The sequence below is a fragment of the Pagrus major genome, chromosome 7, assembly GCF_040436345.1.
Source record: "Pagrus major chromosome 7, Pma_NU_1.0".
Lineage (NCBI taxonomy): Eukaryota > Metazoa > Chordata > Actinopteri > Spariformes > Sparidae > Pagrus > Pagrus major.
In genome coordinates, this window is record NC_133221.1 from 7336754 (window position 1) to 7364395 (window position 27642).

The 27642-nt window shown below is 37.7% G+C and overlaps 3 protein-coding genes across 3 annotated transcripts; 2 read left to right on the top strand and 1 right to left on the bottom strand.

The window, feature by feature from the left end:
• The first annotated feature begins 1467 nt into the window (after positions 1-1467).
• On the top strand, positions 1468-5727 carry letmd1 (LETM1 domain containing 1). The gene is made up of 9 exons (XM_073470672.1): positions 1468-1597; positions 1969-2123; positions 2661-2776; positions 3152-3234; positions 3372-3558; positions 3766-3867; positions 3975-4127; positions 4224-4320; positions 4771-5727. The coding sequence occupies exons 1-9, from the start codon at positions 1482-1484 to the stop codon at positions 4845-4847; spliced, it is 1086 nt and encodes a 361-aa protein (XP_073326773.1). The 5' UTR covers positions 1468-1481; the 3' UTR covers positions 4848-5727.
• A 1028-nt stretch (positions 5728-6755) lies between these two features.
• cd63 (CD63 molecule) lies at positions 6756-16232 on the bottom strand. Its single transcript, XM_073470673.1, has 8 exons — positions 16143-16232; positions 15219-15304; positions 10105-10293; positions 9916-9990; positions 9730-9828; positions 9357-9500; positions 7518-7601; positions 6756-7193 (listed from the first exon to the last, which is right to left on the bottom strand). Exons 2-8 carry the CDS (start codon positions 15282-15284, stop codon positions 7128-7130), a joined length of 723 nt encoding a protein of 240 aa, XP_073326774.1. The 5' UTR covers positions 15285-15304; positions 16143-16232; the 3' UTR covers positions 6756-7127.
• Positions 16233-20854: 4622 nt separating this feature from the next.
• On the top strand, positions 20855-27071 carry nemp1 (nuclear envelope integral membrane protein 1). Its single transcript, XM_073470448.1, has 9 exons — positions 20855-20963; positions 22797-22918; positions 23109-23325; positions 23416-23488; positions 23573-23666; positions 23766-23880; positions 24112-24337; positions 24709-24885; positions 26219-27071. The coding sequence occupies exons 1-9, from the start codon at positions 20855-20857 to the stop codon at positions 26373-26375; spliced, it is 1290 nt and encodes a 429-aa protein (XP_073326549.1). The 3' UTR covers positions 26376-27071.
• The last annotated feature ends 571 nt before the right edge of the window (positions 27072-27642 follow it).

A 27642-nucleotide genomic window follows, 5' to 3' on the forward strand; every position in this document is an offset into this window, starting at 1 on the left:
AGTCACTTTCCGGCAGGCCCTGCCGAAAAGTGACTGCACCCTGTAACTCTGGATTGGGAGGGGTTACATTCTCTGTCTTTTCAGCATTAATAGTAGAGGAAACCAGGTGCATGTACAGTGAATTTGGTCAATATCACTCCTTGCAATAAGGACTTACAGGGTGCAGTCAGGCCCTGCCGAAAAGTGACTGCACCCTGTAACTCTGGATTGGGAGGGGTTACATTCTCTGTCTTTTCAGCATTAATAGTAGAGGAAACCAGGTGCATGTACAGTGAATTTGGTCAATATCACTCCTTGCAATAAGGACTTACAGGGTGCAGTCACTTTTCGGCAGGGCCTGCCGAAAAGTGACTGCACCCTGTAACTCTGGATTGGGAGGGGTTACATTCTCTGTCTTTTCAGCATTAATAGTAGAGGAAACCAGGTGCATGTACAGTGAATTTGGTCAATATCACTCCTTGCAATAAGGACTTACAGGGTGCAGTCACTTTCCGGCAGGCCCTGCCGAAAAGTGACTGCACCCCGTAACTCTGGATTGGGAGGGGTTACATTCTCTGTCTTTTCAGCATTAATAGTAGAGGAAACCAGGTGCATGTACAGTGAATTTGGTCAATATCACTCCTTGCAATAAGGACTTACAGGGTGCAGTCACTTTTCGGCAGGCCCTGCCGAAAAGTGACTGCACCCTGTAACTCTGGATTGGGAGGGGTTACATTCTCTGTCTTTTCAGCATTAATAGTAGAGGAAACCAGGTGCATGTATAGTGAATTTGGTCAATATCACTCTTTGCAATAAGGACTTACAGGGTGCAGTCACTTTCCGGCAGGCCCTGCCGAAAAGTGACTGCACCCTGTAACTCAGCATTAATAGTAGAGGAAACCAGGTGCATGTACAGTGAATTTGGTCAATATCACTCCTTGCAATCCAGAGTTACAGGGTGCAGTCACTTTCCGGCAGGCCCTGCCGAAAAGTGACTGCACCCTGTAACTCTGGATTGGGAGGGGTTACATTCTCTGTCTTTTCAGCATTAATAGTAGAGGATCCCATGTTATCAGGCTTTCAATCTGTGTTTTTTTTATATTTTTCACTAGACACTCCCTTGTGTCCTCAAGGGGGCTTTGCCTTATAATAAAACTTAACCCTCATGCATCTGATAAAGATAATTCATGGTCTGAATTAAAAAAAAACAATAATCTTCAAAATAATCTTTTTTTTATCAGTTGCATGAGGGTTAAATAAAGGTTAAAACGATAACAGATATAACAATAATAAATAATGAACAATATGAATTTTAAAGTAAGACATTTTTGTCTACCTCATGGCATTTTATTGCCATTTAATAGCTTTAGAAAGGATACATTAATTACATCATTCAAATACTTAAAATCTGTGTACTGTACTGCAGACATTACGGTAACTGAACACCCTTTACGTGGGTCATTGGTCATTACGGTAACTACGCGGAACTCCCGGTGTCAAACATGGCGCTGTCCTGTCCGAGCCTGTGTAGCCAGTTGTCTTTGATCCGACTGTGTGGTCTCAGGACAAACAGGATAACTAATGGCCTTTATTCTTCCTATGTGTCCTGCCAGTCAAGGTTCGTCCAAGACTCCTTAACTTACATTCATTCACAATTTGTCTTTTTTTGTTTACTCTCATCTCATTTGAGCCTCTGTGCTAAGCTAGCTGTGTGTCTGGGTGGACTCAACCGTTTGTTATGTTTGATAAGAAACATTTCAACAGACCTGCCTTCATGCAGAGGGAGCTGTCTACTTTATATTAAAAATAATGCCACTAGGCGCTGTCATTACACGTCCAGAATACAACTACCAAGTTATTTTTTGTCTCTTAATATACACAAACACCAAGGCATGAAGATTCAGAGATGATTTCCGGGGTTTCATTCAATTTAACTTCCTGATTGATGCTCATTTATGTTTGTTTATGTCTACATTTTCTGCTGTACAGGTTGCCCCTGTGTAGACACTACTCAACGTCTAAAGTTAGACGAGGTGTTGGTCGAAATGTCGCCTCCAAGCTCCAGAAGGCAAATACCAAATATGAAGGTTTCCTGCAAAGGCGATTTCCTCGCTTTTTTCAGCTTTACCACACTTTTGTGGAAGGTAAGCCCACAGTTTACTCCCCTCTCAGGGCTTCTGTGCTGTATTTCTAACGTTATATTCTGTAGATATTTGCTGTACATGCTTGAAGTTGTAAAAATGACACACTGATCTTTTGCCGGTTGTATATTTACATTGTAGAAACATCAGAAGAAGCAGCAATATATAGCTTTGGAGTCCAAGTTTCATAGATAAAATAATTTACATGTTCTCCATGTTATATCCAAAGACAAAGTCCATTGGGCACTTGTGGAGAAAAGTTTATTTTCTTAGTTACTGCACACTATTTGAATTTAGTTAAATGCCGGTATTTTAAAGATTAAGCAGTTTTATCATACTGTGGTACCACACGCTGTACAAAAACTGCCAAAGTTGTTTATATGGGATTGTAGAGGACGGGGCCACTCGATCGATTCCCAACTCCTCCTGTTCACATGTCAAAACCTCCTTATTATAATAGATAGATGCAGCCTGTTTCCATCCACATTTTTTATCATCATAAACATCTTTTTTTTATTTTTTATCACTGAATCGTTCCAGGATTCAAACTATTGTTCCGAGATGCCAACGAAGTGAGGAAGATAAAAGTAAAGATGGGCTCAGAAGGTCTGCAGTTCCAGGATTTGCCCTACAGAGACATGGAGAGACTCAGACAGGTTGGGTGTCCTTACTGAATCTGCCTCCACACTTATACACACAGAGAACAGGGCATCTGACACACCATAAGTTATATCCAAAATGTTGTCTCCGAACCAGACACTGAGTAAAAAAAAAATCTTTTTGTTTGTGTATTTGTTTTTGAGAAGTGGGCAGCTTTTATTACAGTTCAGAAGGGAGTTTTTTTCCCCATTATCAAATTACTTTACACATATTAATCCTGTCTAGTAAAGCAAAAGGGAAAGCGGGCACATGTGGGTTGACAGTAGGGAGGTGGGAAAATGCAGAAATGTCCTGTAAGAAGCATCCATTTTATTAAATACCATGGCATAATTTCTTTATTATCTCATCATAACTTTACTTTTCTTTTGCAGTTTCGCAGAGACTTGATCAAGGCCATTCCACTGCTCTTGATATCCATCCCTCCCTTTGCCAACTACCTGGTTTTTGTCTTGATGTGAGTTCCTTATTATACCCTCAGAATACTACATCATGTCCTACATTGTATTGGATCTTCCTTCCTGTCCCTGTTGATACCCATTTTCCTCTCCCATCTCTCTCCTATCTGCTGCCTCCCCCTCTGTTCACTGCCAGGTACTTTTTCCCCCGCCAGCTCCTCATCCGTCATTTCTGGACTCCCAGGCAGCAGGCCGAGTTTCAGGGATTGTACCATTCCCTCAGGGTCAAGCACCACCAGCCAGTGCTCAAAGGACTAGAGAATAAGAGCCGTCAGGTCAAAGATGGTCAGCTGCAGAGTCGCCTTAAGGGCCTGTGTGCTAAAGTAAGTGACTGATCAGACATTTTTGCTGATAGGAATATTGTACTATGAGCGCATGGTTTTGTTTTTAAACTATACTACTTAATTATGCTCCTCATTGAGTCTTATGTAGTGATTGGTTCTTGTAGTCCTTCCACCACTTCATTTTATTAACCAGTGTATCATTTTTTCCATGAAAGTGGGATAAACTGACTTTCTGTGCATCTCCAGGTGCAAAGTGGAGAAAACCCTCAAGTGTCTGACATCCTTGCTGTTCGGGGCCTGTTCTCCGGACGCCCTCTGGGTGTAAAATGGATGGGTGTGGATCAGATGGTCAGTAAAGTCTGCACACAAAAACACTCATTGTGTCGACATAAAATGCACAAGGCTTGTTGAATATCTCTTGAATATCTCCTCTGTCTGTCTTCATGGTCAATCAGAGACACATCAGCCCCCTGCTCTTCCTGACGCCTCGCCTTCCGGGGTTCCTGATTAGCCGGCGGCTGAACAGCCATGCCCTGGAGCTGCTCCAGCTGGACCGGGCCCTCAGCAGGCTGGGAGCTCATCAGCTGAGTGACGCTGAGCTCAGACAGGTCAGTCACTCTGTACTGTAACTGGCCAAACACTGTTTATATGACGAACACTGTGTGCGTTAGTTGTGTCATAAATACAGAATATTTTCTTTTCAGGCTTGTTATGTAAGGGGGCTCAATTCTGCTAATCTTGGCGCTAAAGAGTGTCGAGAGTGGTTAACCCAGTGGCTTCAGGTGACATCCTCATTGAAAGGTATTTTAATTTGAATGTGCAGTATTTTTTAAATTTTGTGACTATTTAAAGGAATGGTTAAAATGTTTGGGAAATAGGCTTGTTTGCTTTCATCCCTGACTTAGATAAGAAAATCTGTGCCACTCCCATGTCTGTATGGTACACTGATTATCTTAGCTTAGCATAAACAATAACAATTTATCAGACTTCATGCCCTCTGAAGCAACAACATGCTTTATGCAACTGTTTTCACATATGCAGTAGTTCCCTCCAACACATGTAAACAGACTTTTTAATGTGTAAAATCAGTAGAATTTTCTTTTAATGCACAGATATAGTAGTGGTATCAATCTTCTCATCGAGCTCTCTGCCAAAATGTTGAACTATCCCTTTAACCCTTCCTATTGGCATGTCTGTCTTGTCTAAAATGGAATGCTATTTTTATGCCTCTTTTGTCATTTTTTTTTGCAGACTCAGAGGTGTCACTGCTTTTGCACAACATTGTATTTCTCTCTGCCAACTACCCGAAGGGTCCCATCCCACACTGACAGGATGTCTGAAGCAATCTGCTCTGGTGATTATGTTCTCTTTCGTGCGCTGGGCACCACAACTTCCTGAGAGCTGTCAACGTCTCCTTTTTGCCAAGAAAAAAACATTTTAAAACCGTTCTTGGCAAGATTTTGAGGATGAAGAAAACAAAATATCTTCGTCTTAGCCCAAAACTTCAAAGCAGGTTTGCAGGAAAGAATCTGATTAATGCTCGACGCCTTAGAGCTGTCTTATTTGCCAATTCAGCTATGAACATCAACAACATACACAGTTAACAGGATTTCTTTAGGAAACATCTGGGTTGTCAACATCTGTTGTGTCTTTATCAGGGGAGTGGTGTCAGATTTCGCTTTACAAATTAGTGAGACTGGTGTGTTTTCTCTTAAAAATCTTGCTTAGACAAGTTCTCATGTACTTCAGACCCTCACGAGGGACTTAAATGTATCATAATGCACTGAACAATATTAATTGGAGATGGTGAGGTAATATGATGACCTGTTGCTTTATCTCAAGCTTGTTACTTCTGTAAAGTGCAGACTTCTCAATTGTTTACTTCTAAGCTAACAGATCATTACGTGGCTCCAAAGACAAGCAGTGAAACAAAGTAAAGAAAATAAGCAATACTTTGTGGTAATAGTAAAATAGTTTTTGGACACATTCCATTCATAAACATACTGATGAGACCGTTCTCATATATTTACCTCACTCTGTGCTCTGATCTTACTTCTTTACATTGAATAATGCTGGTCATGGCAAAAATGTAGATAACCTGTAAAAGGGGAATAACAGCCTTGAGGAAGGATGTGGTTTGGTCAAACATGTCGACATCAAAGATCCTTAGATTATACAAAGGCATTTTGTTGGATCCTAAATGGAGATTGAAAAAAAAAGAAACCCAGTTATTACTTGCAAAGACACTCAAGCTTGTTTGTGTGATGAGAAGCTGAACGTCATAGTGTAGATTAAAGGATAAATTCAACCAAAGATGAAAATTCGGTCAATATCTGCTCAGTCTCATGCTGACGGAAAGTCGAGTGTTTCTCAGTTTCTCAATCCACAAAACATTTCTGAAGCTTGACAACAAAACAGCATTGCCATCTGAAGTGGGTGCACAAGCATGACTGCGTTTTGAGCGTGTAAATGACATCTTTTAAAATCAATTTTGGATCTGCAGGCTTCTGGAGAGTTGGATTAAGATGGACCAGCTGTATGGAGCAATGTTATGTTAGTTTTTTTCAGTTTTCTTGTATGTTTTAAAACAAGTCTCCATCTACTTCAGTTGTTAAGGAGAATGTTGCAATGCTGTTTTGCTGTGAAGCTCCAGAAATGTTTTGTCTTTTTTTTTTTAGACTTTCCATCAGTATGAGGGTGAGTAGATATTGACCGAACTTTCATTTTTGGATGAACTTACTCTTTAATATCCCTGAAAAACCTTTGTGGTTCCGCATTTTTACAAGCTGTCTGAAAAGAGTTGTGATGGCACTTTACTTTATTGTTTACTTCATGTTTTCTTGCTCTGGAGGCTTAAAATTACATGAACGTATTCTGTTCAGACCACACTTTCAGCACAGCGTTTCATTCAAGCTTTTTGCAAACTTCAGGTCAGTGGTGAGAGGAACTGCACATCCCTCGTGCTGTTGTTTGGTGTTGTAAAGTGTAAAATACGAAATGTCGTTTGCTTCCTGTGCCTTTCGCAACGACTGGCACAAGACACCTGAAATATGACTCGCAAAAGTTGTGCTGTTTATGATTTATTTTAAAATGTGTGATATTATTTGATTAAGTTTTGACTGTTGTGATGCTCTGCCAATATTATATGCACTGTAAAGGAAATGTGTCTCAAATAAATACCTTTTATGGTGTATTTGTTTTCCTGTTTGTATTTACTCTTTAAGCAAATTCACACGTAATTTAAAGAGTCTTTAATAAAAATAGAAACCAGAAACCAGCAAAACATTAAAAACTTGGCGCCCAAACAGATCAACAGAACAAGCACAGTAAAAGATGCGGGAATTCCTTTTCACCAACAAGAACATATACAGACAATAAAGTGGACATTAATCCTTTCTACCATTTGAAATTCCAAAGCTTATACAGTATGACGCAGAGATATTGTTAACTTATGAAAATAAAGTCCAAAATCAATACAAGGGAAAGTATGTTGTTCTGTGCATTGTATTTGAAGTATAAGATGAACATATTACATATTACAGTCTCCAACTGAAGCTCCCAGAAAGTATGATCTGAACAACAAACTCCTACTCAGGTGTGAAGCTGGATCACATGACTTCGTAGCCGCTGCGGATGCCTCTCATCAACATGCAGGCGAACACGATGCCCATTATCTGGAATTAAAACAATCACACACAAGGAGAGGACAGTGATGTTAGAGTATATGTACATATATATATATATGAGATATTGTTTTGAAAGACATGTTGTAAAATCTTTATGTCCTGTAGCTGACAAGTCTTGAACACGTCAGAGGAAAGTTAAAAACACCACACATGACAATAAAAATACAATATAACAGACTACATTTAAGAAGTTATTATCACAATGACAATACAAAAACATATCATAACATAACATCTGAAATCATTTTAGTGGTAATGTCTGGCCAAATGTTTCTAATGCATCAAGGTTTTTTTTTTATTGATGTTACATACCTGCAAGAAAGCAATGACAAGAGCTCCAACTATCACCCACTGGATGTTTTTCTTCAGGAAGGCCTCCATAGCATCATGACAACCCTAAAACAAAACAAAAGATGGCTTGTTATTTGAGAGACACGTTGCCTCACAGTAAAACTTCTTTTGAACAGTTGTGTTGTTTGCGCTGACTTTACTTCCTCATTGTTCGAACTACCACACACCCCAATGCTGTATGCATAAAATTTAAAACTTATCACAAAATCAACCATTAGTAGAAGTGTACTGAGGTGTTAACTGTTCACTTTGTCACAAACTGGGCTTGCATATTCAATGAAAGTGAAATAAGTAAATATTTTATGTTTTCTTTGTTATATTTGCTTTGCAGCCTGTGTGGAGTGATGCTTCCGTCTGATATTTACTCTTTGTCAAGTTTTGGTTTGGTGTAACTAAGTAGATGTTGGACCTTTTCCAGTAACAAGCTGCTAACTTTTTCAGCTGTTGGTGTTGAATGTGTAGTTAATAGTTGTCTATCAGGTTTTTTTTCTGTTTTTTTGGCTGAAAATGACTCATAGACTCGGGGCTGGATCAAGGTACAGGTACCTGGCTAGGATCTTCTTGCCACTAAGGGGCCAAGATGGAGGGGAAAATCACATCAACGGCCTGCATTAAATAATGTTTAACATATATTTTATATTTATATTTTTAAATTACATTTTTTTTTTTATAATATCTGATTTTAAACATAAACAATATTAGTTTGGGCAAAAGTATTCCAGTGGTTTCACCTCATCAAAAGACAGGAGAAAGTATCTAGTTTCATCGTTCTTTAATAGTTCTAAGTTTTCCCTTAAATATCTGAATTTGAATAAGTAAAGCTCATATTAAAATGAAAGGTATAACATTAGGCTATACGTTTCCTTTAAATACATGACTACTAAATTGTGTATAAATACAGAAAAATATAAATAGATAAAGAAAGACTATATACCTTTATTTATAATTTTTAGTGGGCATTATGGGCCTTTATTTGGTAGTGAACAGTGTATGTATGTATGTATATATATATATATATATATATATATATATATATATATATATATATATATATATATATATATATATATACACACATACAAATATGAATCTATGTAATCTAGCCTCCCTGTACCCAGCCTCAGTGTTTACTGTTCCCTCTCCTACAGCTGACCTAAAGCATCTATATTTAACTTTTACCTTAAAATAACAGCTTCAAAGTCATTGATGGTACAATGTCTTGTAATAGGGTGAATGGTGTCTCTGTCTCAGCAGCTCTGCCCCCCTGTGACTTGTTTCAGCACTATGTAACTTCAGGATCACAGCGTTACATACATGTTTACTTCAAGATACAAGTTTTCAAGACATAACATTGTGATGAGATAATGAGTTTTGTTTGTAGTTTGCACCTGTATTATGTCTGAGAAACTGTTACAGACCTGGGATTTTTATTTACGGCAGTGGTGTTTCTCTCAGAAACTGTGGGGGGCACGAAATCACACAAAATGCCAATTTCTACATAATGTTGCTTTAAACCTTACACCTGCTGCTGCTGCTTCACATTAACATCATTAAACTGTTTATTGGGTAGCAGACACAGAAAGCACAATGTATTTGTTGACTGAGGTTGTTCATCAAAAACTTTAAATTTTTTTTTAAAGCAACTTGAGTTTTTCTGTACTGGAAACAGATACAACAGTTCTTCTTCTGTTGTATTTATGACAAAGTAGCTGCTCATGTAGTGCGTGCTGTAGCATTAAATCACGCTGTTACCACCAGTAATCAACGTGTCGCCAAATGAACAACAACTGAGGTTTTTACCAGCTGGTGCACTTTGGTGGTGTCTGTCATGATCCCGCTTCCACAGTTTGTGGTGACGTTCACACAGCATGAGTCAGGCACAGAGTTTCCTTCAGGTTTGTAGTGTCTCCAGTCAGAGGAACTGTTCACACCACAGCATTTCAACTGGAAAAGAACATGTGTCAAATGGAAAACATTTAACATGGACATGTCAGCTTTAAAAGCTCGGCGATGGTGATGTGACAGTCAAAAGTACAGTCAGAGTACATTCTTTGTGTCAACAGACTGTGCAAAGAAAAACAGTGCAGCACCAACCATCAGGATGCAGCAGTGTTTTGCGAAGGTGTTGTCACACTAAGTAAACAGTGAGTAGGAAAATTTACACTGAACTCACATCGATCTGCAGCCTATCCACACTCTCTCTGAATTCTTCTGTGCTGTTGTTGTAGTTGGTGATCATGTCAGTGAGACTATCCTGGACGACAGCTGAGACCTGAATGGGAGATACAACATGGAAGCCGAGTTAAATACACAACTTCACTGTTATTAAGCACAAAGAACATTTAAATTCTACACTCACTTTGTTCCTGAAGACGTATCCAGCGATTGCTGCTGCGATCTCAATAATGATGATCAGTGAGAGGAAGACAGCAAACTGAGGGAAAAAGAGAAATTAAACACACATTATCATCAGGCAGTGCTAAAAAACCCACAAAACAAAGTTAAATTCTACTGTGTGCTTTAACAGATGTCACACTATTTGAATTACCGTGGTGACCATGCAGTAGTTCTCTTTCCAGGCACCGCAGCAGCCAAAGAAGGCGATGAAGAAAATCACCACACCAACTGCGATGAGAACGATGGGAACTCCGGAGGCTGATGCATCTTTGATCATCATGTTTTTGTGAAGACCCAGTTGAACCAGGATTCCCAGGACAATCAATGCGAGGCCACATATCTGCAGAAAAGAGAGGGAGATTGTTTAAGGTGGAATCTGTTGAATAATTTCTACTCACTTTGTGCGATGCAAGCATTTTTCTTTGGTTTAGGTCTATAGTGGAAACTGTTATGTCTTATTTGATTATCTGATAACACATTGGAAGTAAAGAACAAGCAGAATAAGACAATATATCAGTGTTATATCCTTATCATGATATGACACTTTACATCAGCTTAGATTGTGGATATCATTACACTGCGATAAGTATTTGCTTTTCTTGGTTTTAAAGGCTGCATTACATTAAAGTTTTGTAATTTTCTGAATTTAGCAGATTGTTCTACTTTATTTTTATCAAAAAAATCTCATTGTACCAATAGTCATCCCTACATTATTGTCTCAATGTAATATAAAAAATATTGTGGTATTTGATTTATGTCGCCCAGTCCTAGAAGTTATGAAGCGCTTTTGAGGGGATTTAGAAATATTGATTCAGTATCCTGATATAGCATAAAAATATTGCAATATTATTTAAAGGCCATATCGCCCAGCCCTAGGCAGTAATAATGTAAGTTTTATAAGCAGCTGAGTACCTTAGTTTGAAATTGAAACACTACTATATACTTACTGTAATGCCACTGAATTGAATTCACTGAATTATGACTTCCAGAGCGTACTTTCAAGTTTTGGCGTCTCCAAAACATGACTTTTTTCTACGTTACAGTGTCCGGTTAGATTTTTTTCTATCCTCAGGAGAATTCTTGAATTATGATGTCTGAATTTGAGCAACTTCTTGTTGTTGTATGAAGTTTTTTGAAATTGCACAAGTTAAATAACCGTGTGGAAATTTTAAAGATGGGATATGAAATCACATAAATGTAGACAGATCATTTACATTTACATTTAGGGCATTTAGCAGATGCTTTTGTCCAAAGCAGCTTACAATAAGTACATTTGTCACAAGAAAGAAACCACAACATATCACCGTCGATAAAGTAGGAAAGAAAAGATAGAAACAATTTTCAAGCCCTCATCTGAGCAAAGTAGCTGCTATTTATCAAGGATACCATAAGTACAAAAGTGCTATGATGTAAGTGCTAAGGGTAAGAACATACAAGTGCTTATTACATTTTTTTTAATGAGCGAGTCATGCTATGCGGGGTCGAGGTGAAGTCTAGATGGTTTTCAGAGTAAAATATTTCAATTCGAAAAATTTAAGAAGTAGATATTCACTTACTTATAGGATTTGAATATTTCTTTTCTTCCATATGAGCGTCTGACACAAACAAAATGAGTAAGCACTAATGCTAAATATGTGGAGGGAAATTGCAACAGACTTCAGTTCCTGTACGCAGATGCAAGGTGGTAAGGTGTTAAACTGTGATATTCAAGTGTCACAGCTTTGGGTGGGCCGATGAGAGCACTTTATTATATCTTCTGCAAACATTGTGTGGGTGAGCTGTTTAACCACGATCAGCTGGGATCAACAAGCTCTAAAACAAACACCACAGTGAGCTGCATGGCCTTTACTCTGACAGTGCTTCATCAAACAGAGAGTAGGCAGTCAGCTCATGTACAACAAGGCTGTGGTGGAACTAAATTTGAAGTCAAAAAGGAAGTTACTACCAGAGCCAAAACAACATTGTTGAACTTCTTTTCCAACCAAAAATGTTACACATTTTCAGAACTGAGGAAGAAATGAAACAAGTTCAGTTGCCTATAATACAGCACGGAGATTTACACATTTCCTAGTTCCTTCTTCTCAAGTGTGCTGTTTTTGTCTTGCGCTATGTTACACTAAAGATTTGGATACATTGGACATTAACAGACTAACTCTGACTGCCTAACTGAACTGTAAAAAGTAATTTACTATTAATTTAGGTGCTGTGCATGTGCAAAAGAATACTGCAACTTATTTCTTTGAGTGTTGCTTGGAACTTGTATTTCATCATTAATGCTGACAGTCTTAAAACAGCTTATATGATGACTGCTATGATGATACTGAACTGACCACAAGGCAAGAACCTCTGCAAACATATTAATACATCAGCCTGGACAATCCATTGACTCAGACTTTGGACTTGTCATTGTGACTTCACTAAGCTCCAACTGATGTTTATTAACCTCGAGATGATTTTCTTGCTAACTCTTAATTCACCTTTGGTCAATGCTAGTCAGTAAACTGTGAAAAATACTTTTCACACTTTCCCAGGGTTAACATATTCAGCATCCCCGCTTTATTTTGATAACAGTCCACACAGCTTCAAAAAAACGCCTCAGAAAAACCGTTTTTTCTGGCAAAACAGCGAGGTGCTCCTGTCAAGCAGGGCTGATTGCGGAGCGGCCATCATATGTAATTTATGGAGCGGTGACAGGAGCACACACCATGCAAGCCGTACCATAAACAATGGTTTTGCTGTCAATGCATTTCTAGCTATGCATCTTGGTATGGGAGGAAAAGAAGAACACCAGCAAATATTCACATTTGATAACGTGAAAAACTTTTTTCAAGATTATAAAGCAGAAAAAGTAGCGTGTATAATTTATAATTATCGGATGATTCTAATTAGTGAAGTTTACTGTTTCAGCACAATCATTTTGGACAAAAAAGTTTATTGCTAAACTGTAAAATATCCTGCCTCCATTACAGGTCTTTGTCACAACTGTTTGATACCCACATTTCATGGATCATTGCAAAAAATGTATGTTTATCCACCGATATATCAATATCGGAATTTTTTATTCCCTATTATCTGTATTGGCATCTGCCCAAAAAATTGACCATCGGTAAGGCTCTAGTTATAACCTTACAATGCTTATCATTCGTGACTCCAGCTGAGACCATTTATTATCCTTTTTATCACACCTAATATAAATGTCACCATGCAAAAACAAACACATCCTAACAGGATGTGGCACAGGATAGGGACATAAAGACACCTCATGGTTATTACAGAAGACTCAGGGACAAGTCAGATGTTATGCTTCCATTCTGTCTTTCCTCTGGGACAAATTCTCTGTTGCCGTTTTTAACAGCTATTAAAATGCAGCTTAGTCGGCAAACAAATTAACAGTAGCCCCAGGAACAACAGCGGCCAGTCAAACTGGTCTTACTACTCTGCACTGTTTACATTGTTTTAAAACATTACTAGTAAAATGAACAGAAATGCTAGTATCAGGATAAAAGCTTTCATATTTACAATGGATGTAGCCCAGTGTGCAGCTGAAAACCTTTCCTTGTTGGTACCACCAGTGTCAATATTTGAGCATGAGTCAAATAGGCGGCTAATGATTGACATAGGAAAAACATGAAAGGGTGAATAGAGCAGGCAAACAGAGCAAAGATGGTCACGTCAATTCCAGAAAAGCAATACTAGAATACAGTACAATAGAATCAAAGATAGTTCTCCTTTGGCACAAGCTCCTAATCTGCTACGATTTTTTCTGTTTATGAAGTCTGGAAAGCAGCGTTGAGGTGCATTGCTGCCACCTATTATTGCAAGGTGAGAACAAAACGCATCTGAAAAACTCTAAGAGGCACTGGATTGTTTCCACAATATTATCAAATTTGTATTATTAACACAATATCAATATTAAAGTTGTAAATATTACGGTTATAATTAATAGTGGTATATTGCGACACTCCTAATTTACAATGTCAGCCATATTATGAAATGTGTCCAATCAGCATAGCCATCTAGCTAGCTACATCACTCTATTCGTTTGTTGTAGTGTGGATCCACTTATCAATGAGGTTATGTAAAGTGCAGAGAACATTAAAAAATCTCTACAATTTGCCTAAAAAGTTGATTGTGTACACCATCAAGCTTAACCTCGATCTAAAAGTGTCCGATCGCCCACCCATAATATAGAGGAGGAGAAAATGTCATGGTTTCACTGTATCACGATGTACTGTATTACATAATTTGTATTATTGTTATCAGTGACTATGTAAACATAAGGGTTTTTGGTTGAATGAAGGCTTTACTATGATTTCACAAAATATTATGTTCTAACAGACATGAAACTTGCTAAAAATTCACAGTATGATAATTGTCAATTATCATAACACCTATACCACAAAAATGTTATATACGGTTGCAACTCTGATATAAATTTACTAATTTAGAAAATAGTCCAAAAATGAATAAATAAGGTAAAGTGTTACTTGAGCCCCGCCTATTCAGCATTAAGTTAACATAAAATGTTTTATAATGTAGTTATGAGCTGATGTTAAGGACATCTTTATGTGTTTGTTACTACATACATCTTTGTCATTCTGTACTTCCTCCTGTCAAGTGTGAGATGACTATCAAGATTGCACTTGTTGCAGTCCACTGTGCAAACAAGCCATAGTAAAGCTGTAAACTGTGTGAGCGAGGGAGGGGAATGGAGAAAAAAAAGAAAGAAAGAAAGAAAGCGCGTTGATCTGGACCGGTCACATGATACAGTTACACTTTGAAATCTGGTCATAAGATTCACATTCCATCATCACCACCTCTCGCTCTAAAGCACACAATAAAAAGACTGCCAACAGGTCACATCCGGGAAAGGTTCAGGTTAGCCCAGGATATTTGAGATGTCCTAAGTTTCCTCCATGCCAGCTTACAAGGAAGAATAAATCATGAGCTGGATGTCAAACAGTAGATTGTGTAAGTGGGTTTAGTCATCAGCTGATTTAACAGATGACTACACACTTTATGTTAACCTAAACCAGACAAAAGTTCATGCTCACAGTCATGGGGTTGATGGGAAGGAGTAATGTCATGAAATGACCCAGACCAGAGGTGAACAAAGTTCTGCCTAAAAAGATAAGCTGTTTTATCTTGATAACAAACCAAAACCCCCTTTGCTGCTTTCATTCTGACCACCACGAGCTCCTTTCACTTCTCAGTAAGATTGAGTTTGATTGTAAACATGATTATAAATAAACAGCTGCCACTCACCCAGAAGATGAAGTTGAAGAAGAAAAGCAGGAACTTGACACACTTCATTCCTCCTTCTACACCCATGGTTGATGAGGATTAGTTTCCTGGATCAAAAAAAAAAGGGACACGCATTCACTTATCAAACACTTTCTTTCACTTTTTCAAGGCAGGATTATATGAACATTAGATCAGCTCTGCTATAAACAGCAGCAGCAGCAGCATGGGGGGAAATATGAGTCATCTACTGAAGGATACGATAAAAAAGCCTGGACCCGTGATCAGGACATCTGTGACATACGACGCGTTTATTAATGTTAAATATAGTTAATAAACAGTATTTAAAGTGAGTCTCCGGGGGTCAGTGAGGCAACACACTCCTATTGTTAGCTTAATTACAGCCGTTACTGCCCGTTACAGCCGTTGGCACACATCCATTTCATAAAAATACATTTAAGAGTCAAATCAAAGTTTGGAGACACCAGTAAACAGGAACAGCTTTAAATCCATCATTAAAAAAAAAAAGGCAGAAGCAGCTCGTTGTTTGTGTCTCTGTCGCGGCCTCGTCGGCTGCTGGGCCCTAAATGGATCAAGGGAACCGTTTTAACGAAGAGCCTCGAACCGGGCCCTGCCCCGGACCGTTAATCACGGCCGGCAGCAACAATAGGAAGCTTTGTCCCGGGCCGAATTACATCAACCAGAGCGCGTCTTTCTCTTATTGAATTTGTTCAGGGTTTGACAACTTAAATTAGTCTTAGACAAACAGCTGAGCGGCGGCTCGGGACACGTTTCTTTCACGGCCGTTGGAGAGAAAACATCAACTTTTTTTTTTGGCGACATTTTGAGGAAGAGTGAAGCGTTAACGGCTGAAGTTCCCTGAAAGTTAGCGGAAGTTTAAAATAAATAAATAAATGTCGACGCTGTGGCGGTGTTTTAGAGGCTTACCTTTGAGATGAAGTCTTTACAAACCCTGCGACGAGAGGCGAGGACGACGATGTGTTGAAATGTTAGACTATCTCCGGCCGTTTATAGTCCCTCCCTCGGCTCCTCAAACTTCTCCCCACCTCTTCCCTCGACTTCTCCTTTTTGCCCATGTTGCCTTCAGGGTCTCCTCGTTAAATCTTCAACTCTTGTGTATCGGTCCAAAAAAAAAACGTACACTGGGTCTGATGGTTGCTGATAACCGAGAACTTCCGCTGGCTCCTTCTTATCAGATTAGCCCCCTGGAGCCACCGATAAAAGCGAAAATGAAAGAGATTTTCTTTTTTTTTCAATCATAAAGGACTTTTTAGATTTAGTTTCAGTTAAGCTTATAAAACTGTAGCCCACAGGCGTGTTTTCGTAAATGCCACTCGAGGTTGGCAGTAGTGGAAGAGGCACTGAGATCCTTCACTTGTGTAAATGTAACTGTGTTTACAATAATAGGGAATTAATCCATTATTACTGGAATATTGGATTAACATAAGGGCAAACCAGGCAGGCCTAAAAGCCCCAAACGCCCCAGTGTCATATTGTGTCAGTAGTATCTAATTTCAGTTGCAATTTTGTTTACAGGCTGGGCCTATTAATAGGAGCACATTTTGGGTTGCCAAGTTGTGAAAAATTCCACTGGCATGTGTTTTCCTTTTCTCTTTGCACTGTTAAAATGCTGCTAATTATTAGCAGATGCTAAAAAGTTAAAAATAAATGGGTTTTGGTCCTGATCATCCTGAAGCCCCTTTCCAGAAGTGAGTGGTCCAAAAAGTATGCCAATTTTTCACAACATGTCAACCCAAAAGTTTAAGTTGGCTTAAAATTTATTTCGAAAGTAAATAACTACGTAAATGATTAAGGCTATCAATGAAATTATTAGTTACAGTTTATAATCCCATTATAGCTCCTAAATAAAGTTGCATTAAATCTAACTGACCCCCTTTAATTGACACAAGTGAAGTCAGACAGTTTACTATGACAGCAATACTGGGGGGTTTCTGGGTTAAATAATGAATCTACAATGTATAGAAATACACAGTAAAAGGGTGAGAGTGAAAAAGCATGAGCCGGGGTTGGTGGGGTCTCCACAGGAAAATGTTCCATATTGGGTGAGATGATCTTTTGTATGTGCAAATTTAAAGTAATTGTAATCTGCAAATAAAACAGGCATAAAATGTAAACAGTCAGTTACAGGTACCTCAAAATTGAACTTTAGTCAACTTCTATAATTTGGAATACATTCAATTTCATTTGAAGCAAAAGATTTATCAAAAATGCACTTATAAAGGTATCCTGTGTTCTTAACTTGATACACATTTTCCAGCATTTTAATATTTAATAATAGCATTAGGATGGGTTTAAATAAATATACAGTAATTCAACACATACATGTTATATATTTGTCCAACGCTTTGGTTGGGAATCATCCTAGCACAAAAAAATAAAAGTAAATTTTGTTGGCTGTTACAGTCAGACAGCTACAGAACAAACTTACTTCCTGCAGTGACACAAGCAGCACATAACAGGTGTCAGTGGTTCTCGAAAATTATTTAGAACGACAATTATAGCAATAAAGTTATGAATGCGGAACTAAACATGGTTTTAAGACTAAAAACACACTGATCTCACCACCTAAATCAAAAGTAAAAGGAGGGCAAATACTATCAGTAACATGTGAGATTGATTCATACCATGGCATGTCTTTATGACGAATGACTATCTTTACTACAGCTTATATCAGTTAAATATATAACCGTATTGGAAGGCTGTATGACACGAACTGAATGAATCAGGTTCTCTCCACCTATTTGCTGTCTCTCTTCTTCTAAAACAGAATTACTAACAATGATTCAATCTATGTGACAGTCATGGGAAGTGACACATTGTGTCAAAGGTTTGCCTGTAAGAAACCAAAATTTCTCAAATATTTCCTCTTTCACATGAGTAACACCCGACTGCTGATTAACCTCTCGTTGAGCAATAAACTCAAATGACACTTTGTCAAAATGCAGGAACCATTTTAAACGACCTTAAACCATTCTTATTGCTTCACTCTTTATTTTATCTTCATATCAATGTTTGCACCTTCATTACTATTTAACTATTTTACTATTTGTGTCAATATTTGCTTATAGTTTGTGCTTATGTATATATTTGTATTGGATACTTACATACAGTAGATAGCATAATGTGTATACTGTATAATATTTCATCTTTATCTTTTCATCTCTATATCTTAATACTATGTTTTCTTTTAATCTTACCAGCTATAAGCTCATCTTCAGAGGGCTTTTGCATTTCACTGCACACTGTCTTGTATGATTTGTGTATGTGCCAAAAAACAAACAAACCTTGAACCAAGAGCTGTCAGGTGAATCAAGATTTTAACCTGAAAATGCTCTTTATTTTTAAACCAGAAATCTTCATAATCACCCTCCAAATGTACGTTATGGCTCAGAATGTTTGGAGAAAAACGACTGAAGACGTGAAACTTGTTGCTCAATGTTTGTATGGTGTGAACACAACCCTGTACCATTTCCAACCAATGATAGATTGAGACAAGTTTTGTAAAAATAAAGATAATAATTGTATTATTTATTATTATTTCATTTCAGGGGAATATCAGTACAATATCACCCTTGAGTCATCGTTGACCTCAGTTGGTCTCCTGGTAACCTGTATTCTTATCACAGGTGTATCGAAAAACAAACACTTAACTGTTCCACATTCCCGAGCAGTTCATAATTGACTGATAATATCAGCGTGACCTGGTTTACTACAACATTACACTAAATACTTCAAATCATGCCCAGAACCAAATTTACCTCTAATATAGAAATATAATTTTTAATTTGACTGGTTTAAGTGTTATGGTTCATTTTAATGGAACATATTTTGGGCTCAGTTTCACCTTCACCACTATTTGATCTCTAATCTAACTCTCATCTGTTGTGCAGCTCCTTTACTGGTGGAGACAGATTTGAAAGTTTCTTCTGTAAACGGTGATAATGCAGCTGAAATGCTGCATCGTGTGGTTTATTGATTTGGCCAATGGCAGACAGTGCTGTATGCCACGTAGTCCTGTGGGTCAGAGTGATGTGTCACTACCATGCCCACAATGACAATGCTAACATGCTGATGCTTAGCACTTGCAGTGCTTAGAATGATCACCGTCCTAGGTTGGAGTGTACTAACAATACTAATTACAGCTGAGGTTAATAGAAAATGTTATTAATTAAGCAGGAATTCAGTCGTAAATCAAAACATTGGAAATATTTGAATGTTGACCTGATGATGTTGCTGTATGAAAAGTTACAAATCATCCTGAAGGAGAAACAAATGTCCGTACCATGATCTTCCATGATGCCAATTGTTGTTGAGATTTTTGGACAAAAAAACAAAAATGCGATGAAATGTGAATGGAAATTTTGACCTCATGGTTCACAGAGGAAAAGCTAGGGGATCACAAAAGTCAGTAGGATTCCTCCTCTGAGGACCATGAATGTCTTTACAAACGTTCATGTGAATCCATCCACTAGTTGTTGAGATATATTAGTCTGGACCAAAGCTGTGGACCAACCATATGACATTTGGCTGTATTGGGGTTGGGGCACATGTAGCTCTGTTTTGCTTGTGTTTTTGTTTATAATAAAAGTTCAGTGTCGTTTCAAGCTCTTCATGTCCTCATGTTGAAGAAATATCCCCTGACTGTCCGCAACAGGATGGCACAGGGCTCAGTCAGTGTTTTAACTTGCACATAAACAATCCTAGGGAGAATCTGTCAATTACAACTGATTTCACCAGATTACAATGCAGCAGATACAGCTGCATTCACAGCTCAATGTTTCTGCTAAGGTGTTTTTGTAATTTGATTTATTCAGAATTTAACTGGCAGTAAATCTTAAATCAGGTATACCCCTATATTAAAATGCCACTTGTCACCTTGTGTAAATAATTTGGCTGACCCCTGTATCACATGTGAAATCAAGAAAAGGTTGGCAGCTGCCCCCTAGTGGTTTAAAATGATAGGGATGTAATTGCTCTGTTTTCTAACAGTCGTCACTGTTTTCACTGGACAAGTCCATTTGTAAACTTTACTTAGAGAAGTTTATCTTTCAGCAACCCCCATGTCTCTCCTCATATTTACTTACTCCACCAATGACAAACTACAGGCGCTTTTGTTTGTACTTAAGCTACACAGTTTGGGTGAAGAGTTTCCATCTTAAGATGAGCAATGAAAAACAAACTACAGTCACATTAATTTGATCTTTTTTAAAACATAAAGTCATAAACATTTAATGGATTTAAAATGACAAAAGCAGATTATTTTGTGTTCTGTGTTTGGTATAATTTGCCCATGGGTTTTATTTGTTTTTAGTGTCATACATGAAAAAACTAAACATCACACTTGTTCACAAGGTTATAGCAATAAAGAAATACTGCTGTAAACAACTTTGATTAAAAAAAAGTATAAATAACTACACGTGTGCACTGTATTTGTGGTGGATTATATAAATATATTTCATTTTGTTTTATTTTCCCCCTGTAGCGACGTTGAACGTGCACTGACGATGACGACATCCAGCCTGACTCTGTGATTGGCTGGACGGCCTGTAACTCAACTGAGCTGCCAGAGCCGGAAGGGGCGGGACAAAACAATAGAGGAGGGATATGGTGCTATCATCATGGCGGGATGCATGAAAATCATAAAGGGTTTCATTTCTGAAAGTGCCAAATTAATGGTTTTTATGGTGCTTTTTACCAGTTTACCTCAAACCTCACTACAAGCTACGGGTAAGACGCGTTGTTACGAGGCAATAACAGAGACTTTAATTGATACATTACATATTTTGAACGAGTATCGTTGCTGAGGCTAACTCATGTTAGCTTACGTTTGGTCTTTGAAACTGTACAGAAGTCACTTGATGATAAGCGATTGTGCAACTTATTCACGTGTCACTGCGACCTGTTATCTTGCGCTGTCTCTATAAAAGGGAGACAGCTCATGTAACTCCATCATTTGTTTTGCGGTTGTAGTTTTTAAGCTGTGTATAAATCTGTAAAACCTTAACGTTGCTTAAGTTGACAAGCCCGCCCCGCCCTCAGCTCATTCATGCTAATTATAAAACCAGTGCGTCACTGATCTTAACTTGTTTCTAGAGCTCCAGAGATTAATCGATTAATGGCCAACTAGTTTGTTAATCTTAATGGATAATTGCCTAATTCTCTTATTCCAGCTCCTGAACGTGAATATATTCTATAACAGTAAACTGTGTATCTTTGGTTTGTGGACAAAAGAAGACATTGAGGGTGTTTCTTGGGCTTTGGGAAACACTCACCAACATTTTTCACCATTTTATGACATTTTATAGATTAAACAACTGATCAATCGATCAAAAAAAAAGTAATCAACAGTAAAACTCATCGTTAGTTGCAGCCCTACTTGTTTTATAGCTATGAAGATCAGTGTGAAGGATGAAACAATAACATTAACACTGAATCATATATTTCTACTCAATATAATCATCCCCATCTTATCATATTGATTTAGCTTATAACAGTATTTTATTGGGACTGTCAGAGAGTCTTTGTGTCCGTATCCAACCAAAACTAGGCCAAAAGTTTAATATCTGAGTCGACATGCACTTATGTGCAGCTAGAAGCTGCAGCTATTTTAATCAGGATTTAAAAGCCTAATCAGGGAAGGTGCTGCAAATTAACTTCAGCTAGACACTGCTGTACTGTTTATCTTCATGTTAAAATGTTTATCTATATGGTCTCTGTGTAATGAACATATTAAAGCTGAGTAAAAATCAAACATCATGATATCTTTGACCAAATACCTTGATATCCATATTGTGACAATACTGACTTTCTGTACTTTCACAAAATATTAACATAAAACATAGACAAGTATAAGAAGAGGTAGAACAGTCTGGTAAGTTCAGAAAATTATATCACTTTACTGTAGTCACTTTACTGCAGCCTTTAAAACCAAGAAAAGGCAACACTTTTGCCATATCGCAATATAATGAGATGACAAGTTCAAGACAATATATAGTCTCATATCACGATAGTAATACAATAACGCTATATATTGGCCAGCCCAAGAACATATAAATAAATGTAAGTACAGATATATAAACAGAGAGATTTGGCTATTATGTAGAAGGAAATATAAAACAATATGGAAGAATAATGCAGACGTAAATACTCTTATAAGAGTACCAAATATGTGTTGTTTTTCAGATGCAAGTAGTATCCAACAAATGCACTATTTACTACTAATTGAGTAATGTTTGACAAAACCTACAGTGCCCTACCTCCTTGGGAAATGAATAACTCTTGTTTAAAAATGAGACAGTATATTTTTGTTTTCGGTATGACCCACTGGTAATGAGGTGCTGCATACAGCAGAAAATTCAGGAAGTACTGAAGGATGGACTAATGCAGTGTTTTGGTCTTATCATGGGCTTTATTGGCAATACAAAAAATAATTCATAATGCCAGTGTTGTCCTTCAAATTACAGACTGAAATTAATGCCTTTCACAGAACGGATATCTTTTAAATTTGTTGTTCATATCACAGGCTTCTTTTACATATGTCACTTTTCTTGTCAAACCCAGGTAACAAACATTCAGTAATCGATCTCGAGGATGGAGAGAACTATATCCTGTCAGGGTCCAACAGGTTCTGTTATAAAAACTCTGTAGTTCCAACCTGGAGGCAGACATGGACAAGAATTCAAGTAAGTTACATGAATGATGCAAACTCCAGAATTAAGTTAATCTTAATGCACTTTTATGTCAATCATGAAATAATTAATGATTTTTGTCATTATTAGTTGTTACCACACTCTTCTTCAGTTTGGGTATCTTGGGGTCAGATTCGAACAATTCTGTAAAACTGGTCACATATCTTTTGTGATTTTCTGACAGGTCAAAGTGTGGAGCTCAAATGTGTTTAAGATGGTCATTGTGGAAGGTGAGGAGGAGCTGCAGGAGCTGGACCACTTCAGTTTCTGGGGCTGGTTCCAGGGCTTGTTACGCGAGCGGCACAATGAAACCTCTATTAACATCAGTCTGTTCAGCAAGAAGACGTGCTTCAAGATCGAGCCTGTTGACAAAGCTACGTACACCATCAAGCCCCTTCGAAGTAAGTGCTAAACAAATTAACAGAGTTAATTTGCTGGTTATTGACAGATATTGCAGAACCAACATAACATATGTTATTTTTTCCTTGCAGAGTTTGATATCTATTTGTTTTTGGTATTCCTCACCGGAATGATGTTGTTTGTCTTTGCAGACTCACTCAGCAGGTATTTTTTCTTTCTTGTGTACCATTGTTAGGATTTAACTGTATCTTGGTGTGTAATTAACCTTTTTTTTCCCTTTACACAAAGGAGTCAAGTTTTCTTCTACTCTGCTGGTATGAGCACTGGCATGATCGCCTCTCTCATCATCCTCTTTTTCATTTTGGCACGCTTTTTGCCAAAAGTAAGTTATTTCAGTATCTCAAATATCAGTGATTTTGCAACCAAATCACTTTGCTGTCGTACTTAATTATTGAACTGTTTGTGTTTGCTGTTTCTACAGAAAAGCCCTTTTTATGTGTTGATTGTTGGTGGCTGGTCGTTTTCTGTTTACGCCATCCAGCTTGTCTGCAGGAACCTCAACATAATTCTACGAGAACACTGGAATGTGGCATTAGGTACCAACCCATCATGAACATAAACAACAAAAAAATAAATAGATAGTGATTTTGTGGAATTTGAAACATGTATAGCATATAGAGGATAGCATAAGTTAAGCTTATTATTTATATAGAAAAATTTGCTAATTTAGCATGCAGGTTGCATGTTGCATAGCTCTGCCCTGTGTTGGTTTTTCTTAAGCACTTTTCTAAGTCAATACTTTTTTGTTTTGTTTTTGTATTTTAAAGGTTATGTAGCAGTGGTGGGATTCATCAGTTTTGCTGTGTGTTACCGTTACGGTCCTCTTGCGGATGAGAAGAGCATTAACATCTTGTCGTGGACGCTGCAGCTGTTTGGGCTGCTTCTGGTTTATTTTGGGATTCAAATTCAGCAAGTCGCCTTCGCCATCATCGTGGCAGCTTTGTTCTCCAAAAATCTGGAGTATCCAGTCTTACTGGTTGTTGCAGCATGGAGGTGCGTGTTCATAATCATGCCAGAAGGTGGCATAAGAGTACAACTGACAGTCCATTTTAAACAGTTCATATGGTGATCCTGTAACCTCCTGCAGAATGACAAAGCTCTGTTGTTGTTGACAGGAGTGTAACACATGTATTTACATTTTGTTATAGTATGTAAAAGTTTTCAATATTGCACAAAATGATTTTATAATCTCCATCGCTATCTCTTAAGAGTCATTTTCACCTGTTAGATTTAACTTTACATTGCGTTAACTACTGAAGCTTAAAGCAGTGATATAAGATCCTGTATTATTGCATTTTCTCTGTCGAACTATTAGTCATTCTCATTTCTCATATATCACATTTCTTTATTGCTTTGACGTGCAGGAAAATTAGACGTTTTTTTAACTGGAAGCCAGAGCCACGTCGCCTGTTGACTGAGGAGGAGTTTCAGAAGGAGGGAGAGGAAGAGACTCGGCGTGCACTGGACGAGCTCAGGAAGTACTGTAACAGCCCAGAATGCAGACCGTGGAAGGCGGTGTCCAGGCTTCAGTCTCCGAAAAGGTGGATGTTGTGATGCTTTGTGCCTGAGTATATCATTTGTTGAAAAACATGATGTCTTTAATGCATGACTTAAACTCAGCCCAGCCTTGGGCATACAAAAACAGAAAGAGACTCTTGATTTACACATGAACTCATATTTGGGACTTCCTAGTAGCTCAGTAACGTATTACCACAAAGAGATAATGTTATTGTTCCTCAATGCTGCAGCTGACAGACATACAAAAAAATATTTTTTTAATTATTTTGACAGATATTACGATTTTGAAGAGTCACAATTTTAGTGAGAATTTTTAAATTTTATTTTCACTTAAATGATCGTAAAACAAGCACGTTCCCTTCAACCTAGAGAATATGATTCATATGTCAGCCCTATTCAATAATATGTAAAAAGTATTCACCCCCCCTGGAAGTAATTATGTTGTACTGCCTCACAACATTGAACATAAAGTAGATTTTATGTAGTTTTTATTGACAAAGAGTAACATAAAAAGATGAGACCCCAGATGATGCAGGTTTTGCCGCAATACTGACTCACCAAAAGTTGGTACAGTACAGGTGTAGTTATACTACAATCAACTGAGACCCCTTGACTACAAAACACAGGTGAACTAATTATGTGACCAAATGGCCGCACCAGTGATGGTGCATTGATTACTTGCAGTATGCAAACACAAGGTCTTGTATTTATAATGAATCAGATCACTTTGTAGAGATTTTTTTTAAATTTTGTCATGACAGCTATTTTTTGTTGGTCAGTGTGAAAAAGAAAAGAAAAAAAAGAGCCACTTTAAGTCTTCTTTGATTCAATGTTGTTACACTTCCAAGTCGATAGTTTTTAGGAACCACCTTTTGTTGTTAAAATCCATAAATACACTTATCTGCCCAACAGCGACATCATCTGTTATACTATACTACTACAGTGTCTATAGTCTGTGGCCCAGCAGGATAATTAGGTCTCCAACGGAACATAATTAATATAAAATAAATATGAAAACATCAAGCATGCATTTTAGATAAATGAGATGCATAAACCTTTAAATAACATCATGAAAAAAGATGATTAAATTGTATATAAACTAGTGCGTGATGCAGGGTTTTTTTCTTACCTGGGAGTTATTGTAAACAGACATGATTTGTTTTATAAAAGGTTCACTCTAAGGTAAACAGTTAAAAGTTTCAGGTGATTATACACTAATAAAAACATAATTAATATTGAGTGAATGTTGAATATTAAGCTGTATGTGAAGTATGTAGGTACCCCTAAATACCAGTATGTGGTTCGTATACAGTATAGCAATGATAATGTTGCTGATATTGTCACTTTAATTCACAGGTTTGCAGATTTCATTGAAGGGTCCCCTCACTTGATGCCAAATGAGGTGTCTGTCCACGTGCAGGAATATGGCTTTGGAGGATCTTTTTTTGAGGATGAATTTTTTGACACAGACGACGAGGAAGACGAAATCAAGCCTATGATGAAACCAGAGTGAGACAGCACAGTATTGGAGACATATGGAAATGGAAACAGTTGTTATTTCCTTTCAGAAAGGTGAGCGGAGACCGGCTCTCAGTGGCTCCTGTGCAAAGTTCGAGACTGACTTTGAATGACTGTTGCGGAGGAGGGATTAAGAAAAGCCTGGATTGTCTTTTCAGTCACCATAGCCACAACGAGTCTTGGCTTTCAGTGAAAATAACAATCACAAGCAGAACAGTGGTCAGATCTGTTATCAGCAGAAAAAAGGTGTTGTTCAAAGGATGTGCACTAAAGCCAGATCTCTTCTTCTTTTTAGGGAACAAAGGCTTCTGTTAAAATTGAGGTTAAAACTCAGTTACTGAGACCAGGAGGATAAAGCATTTAAACTTGTGTGATTGACAGTAGTTTGTGTTGTCTTTAGTCATATCTTAGAGAAGGTTTTATGTTTTAATTTTCAAAAACATGTTGCGTTCACAGCCTCAAGGCTCTAATTGGGCTCACTGCAATGAGAGCATCCAGACGACGTGTGTAGTACACCATACGTTAACCTTAAGTCTCGCCTCTGAACGGCAGCATGATGCGGTGGTTATTATTCTAGCTTTCTGCTCGGGGAGAAAAGTTCTGTCAAGTTTGTATTTCACTGTTTTCATTTTAATGGACATAGATCAGTGTCCGAAAGTATTTTGAATAAAAAAATATGTTTGAGCTGACATCTGTTCACATCATTGTGTAGGAAGCATTTGAAGCTAAATATCCAAGATTTTATTTTTCAGAGTCGGTGCTATAGCTTTTTCTCAATTGGACTCTTCAGCGAGTGCGTTTCTTTAAGTACTGCACTTGTTTTGAGGTACTTGTACTCTACTTTCATTTCTTCTCCACTACAATTTCAGAGGGAAATGATGTACTTTCAGTCCACCACATCTTTTTGAACACATATAGCAACTTCTTCAGCAAAGAAAAATAAAGTATCAGAAAAAGTAAAATACTCAAGTAAAGTACACGTATCTGAGAATTGTACTTACAAGACTCAAGTAAATGTACTTAGTTACATTCCATCACTGCACTGATCATATATCTACTGTATAAATACGACACACAAGGTCCGATCTGCTGCCTAATGACTGTTTTTACTCGTTATACTTTAATGTTTTAGAGTTTTATTAATGCAGGACTTATTTCACTTTGAAGTTACTGCAACTTTATGAAATACTATTTTTTAAAATGTATTCAAGCTATTTGTATCTACTGCTGCAACTATTGATTTCTATTTTCTATTGGTAATT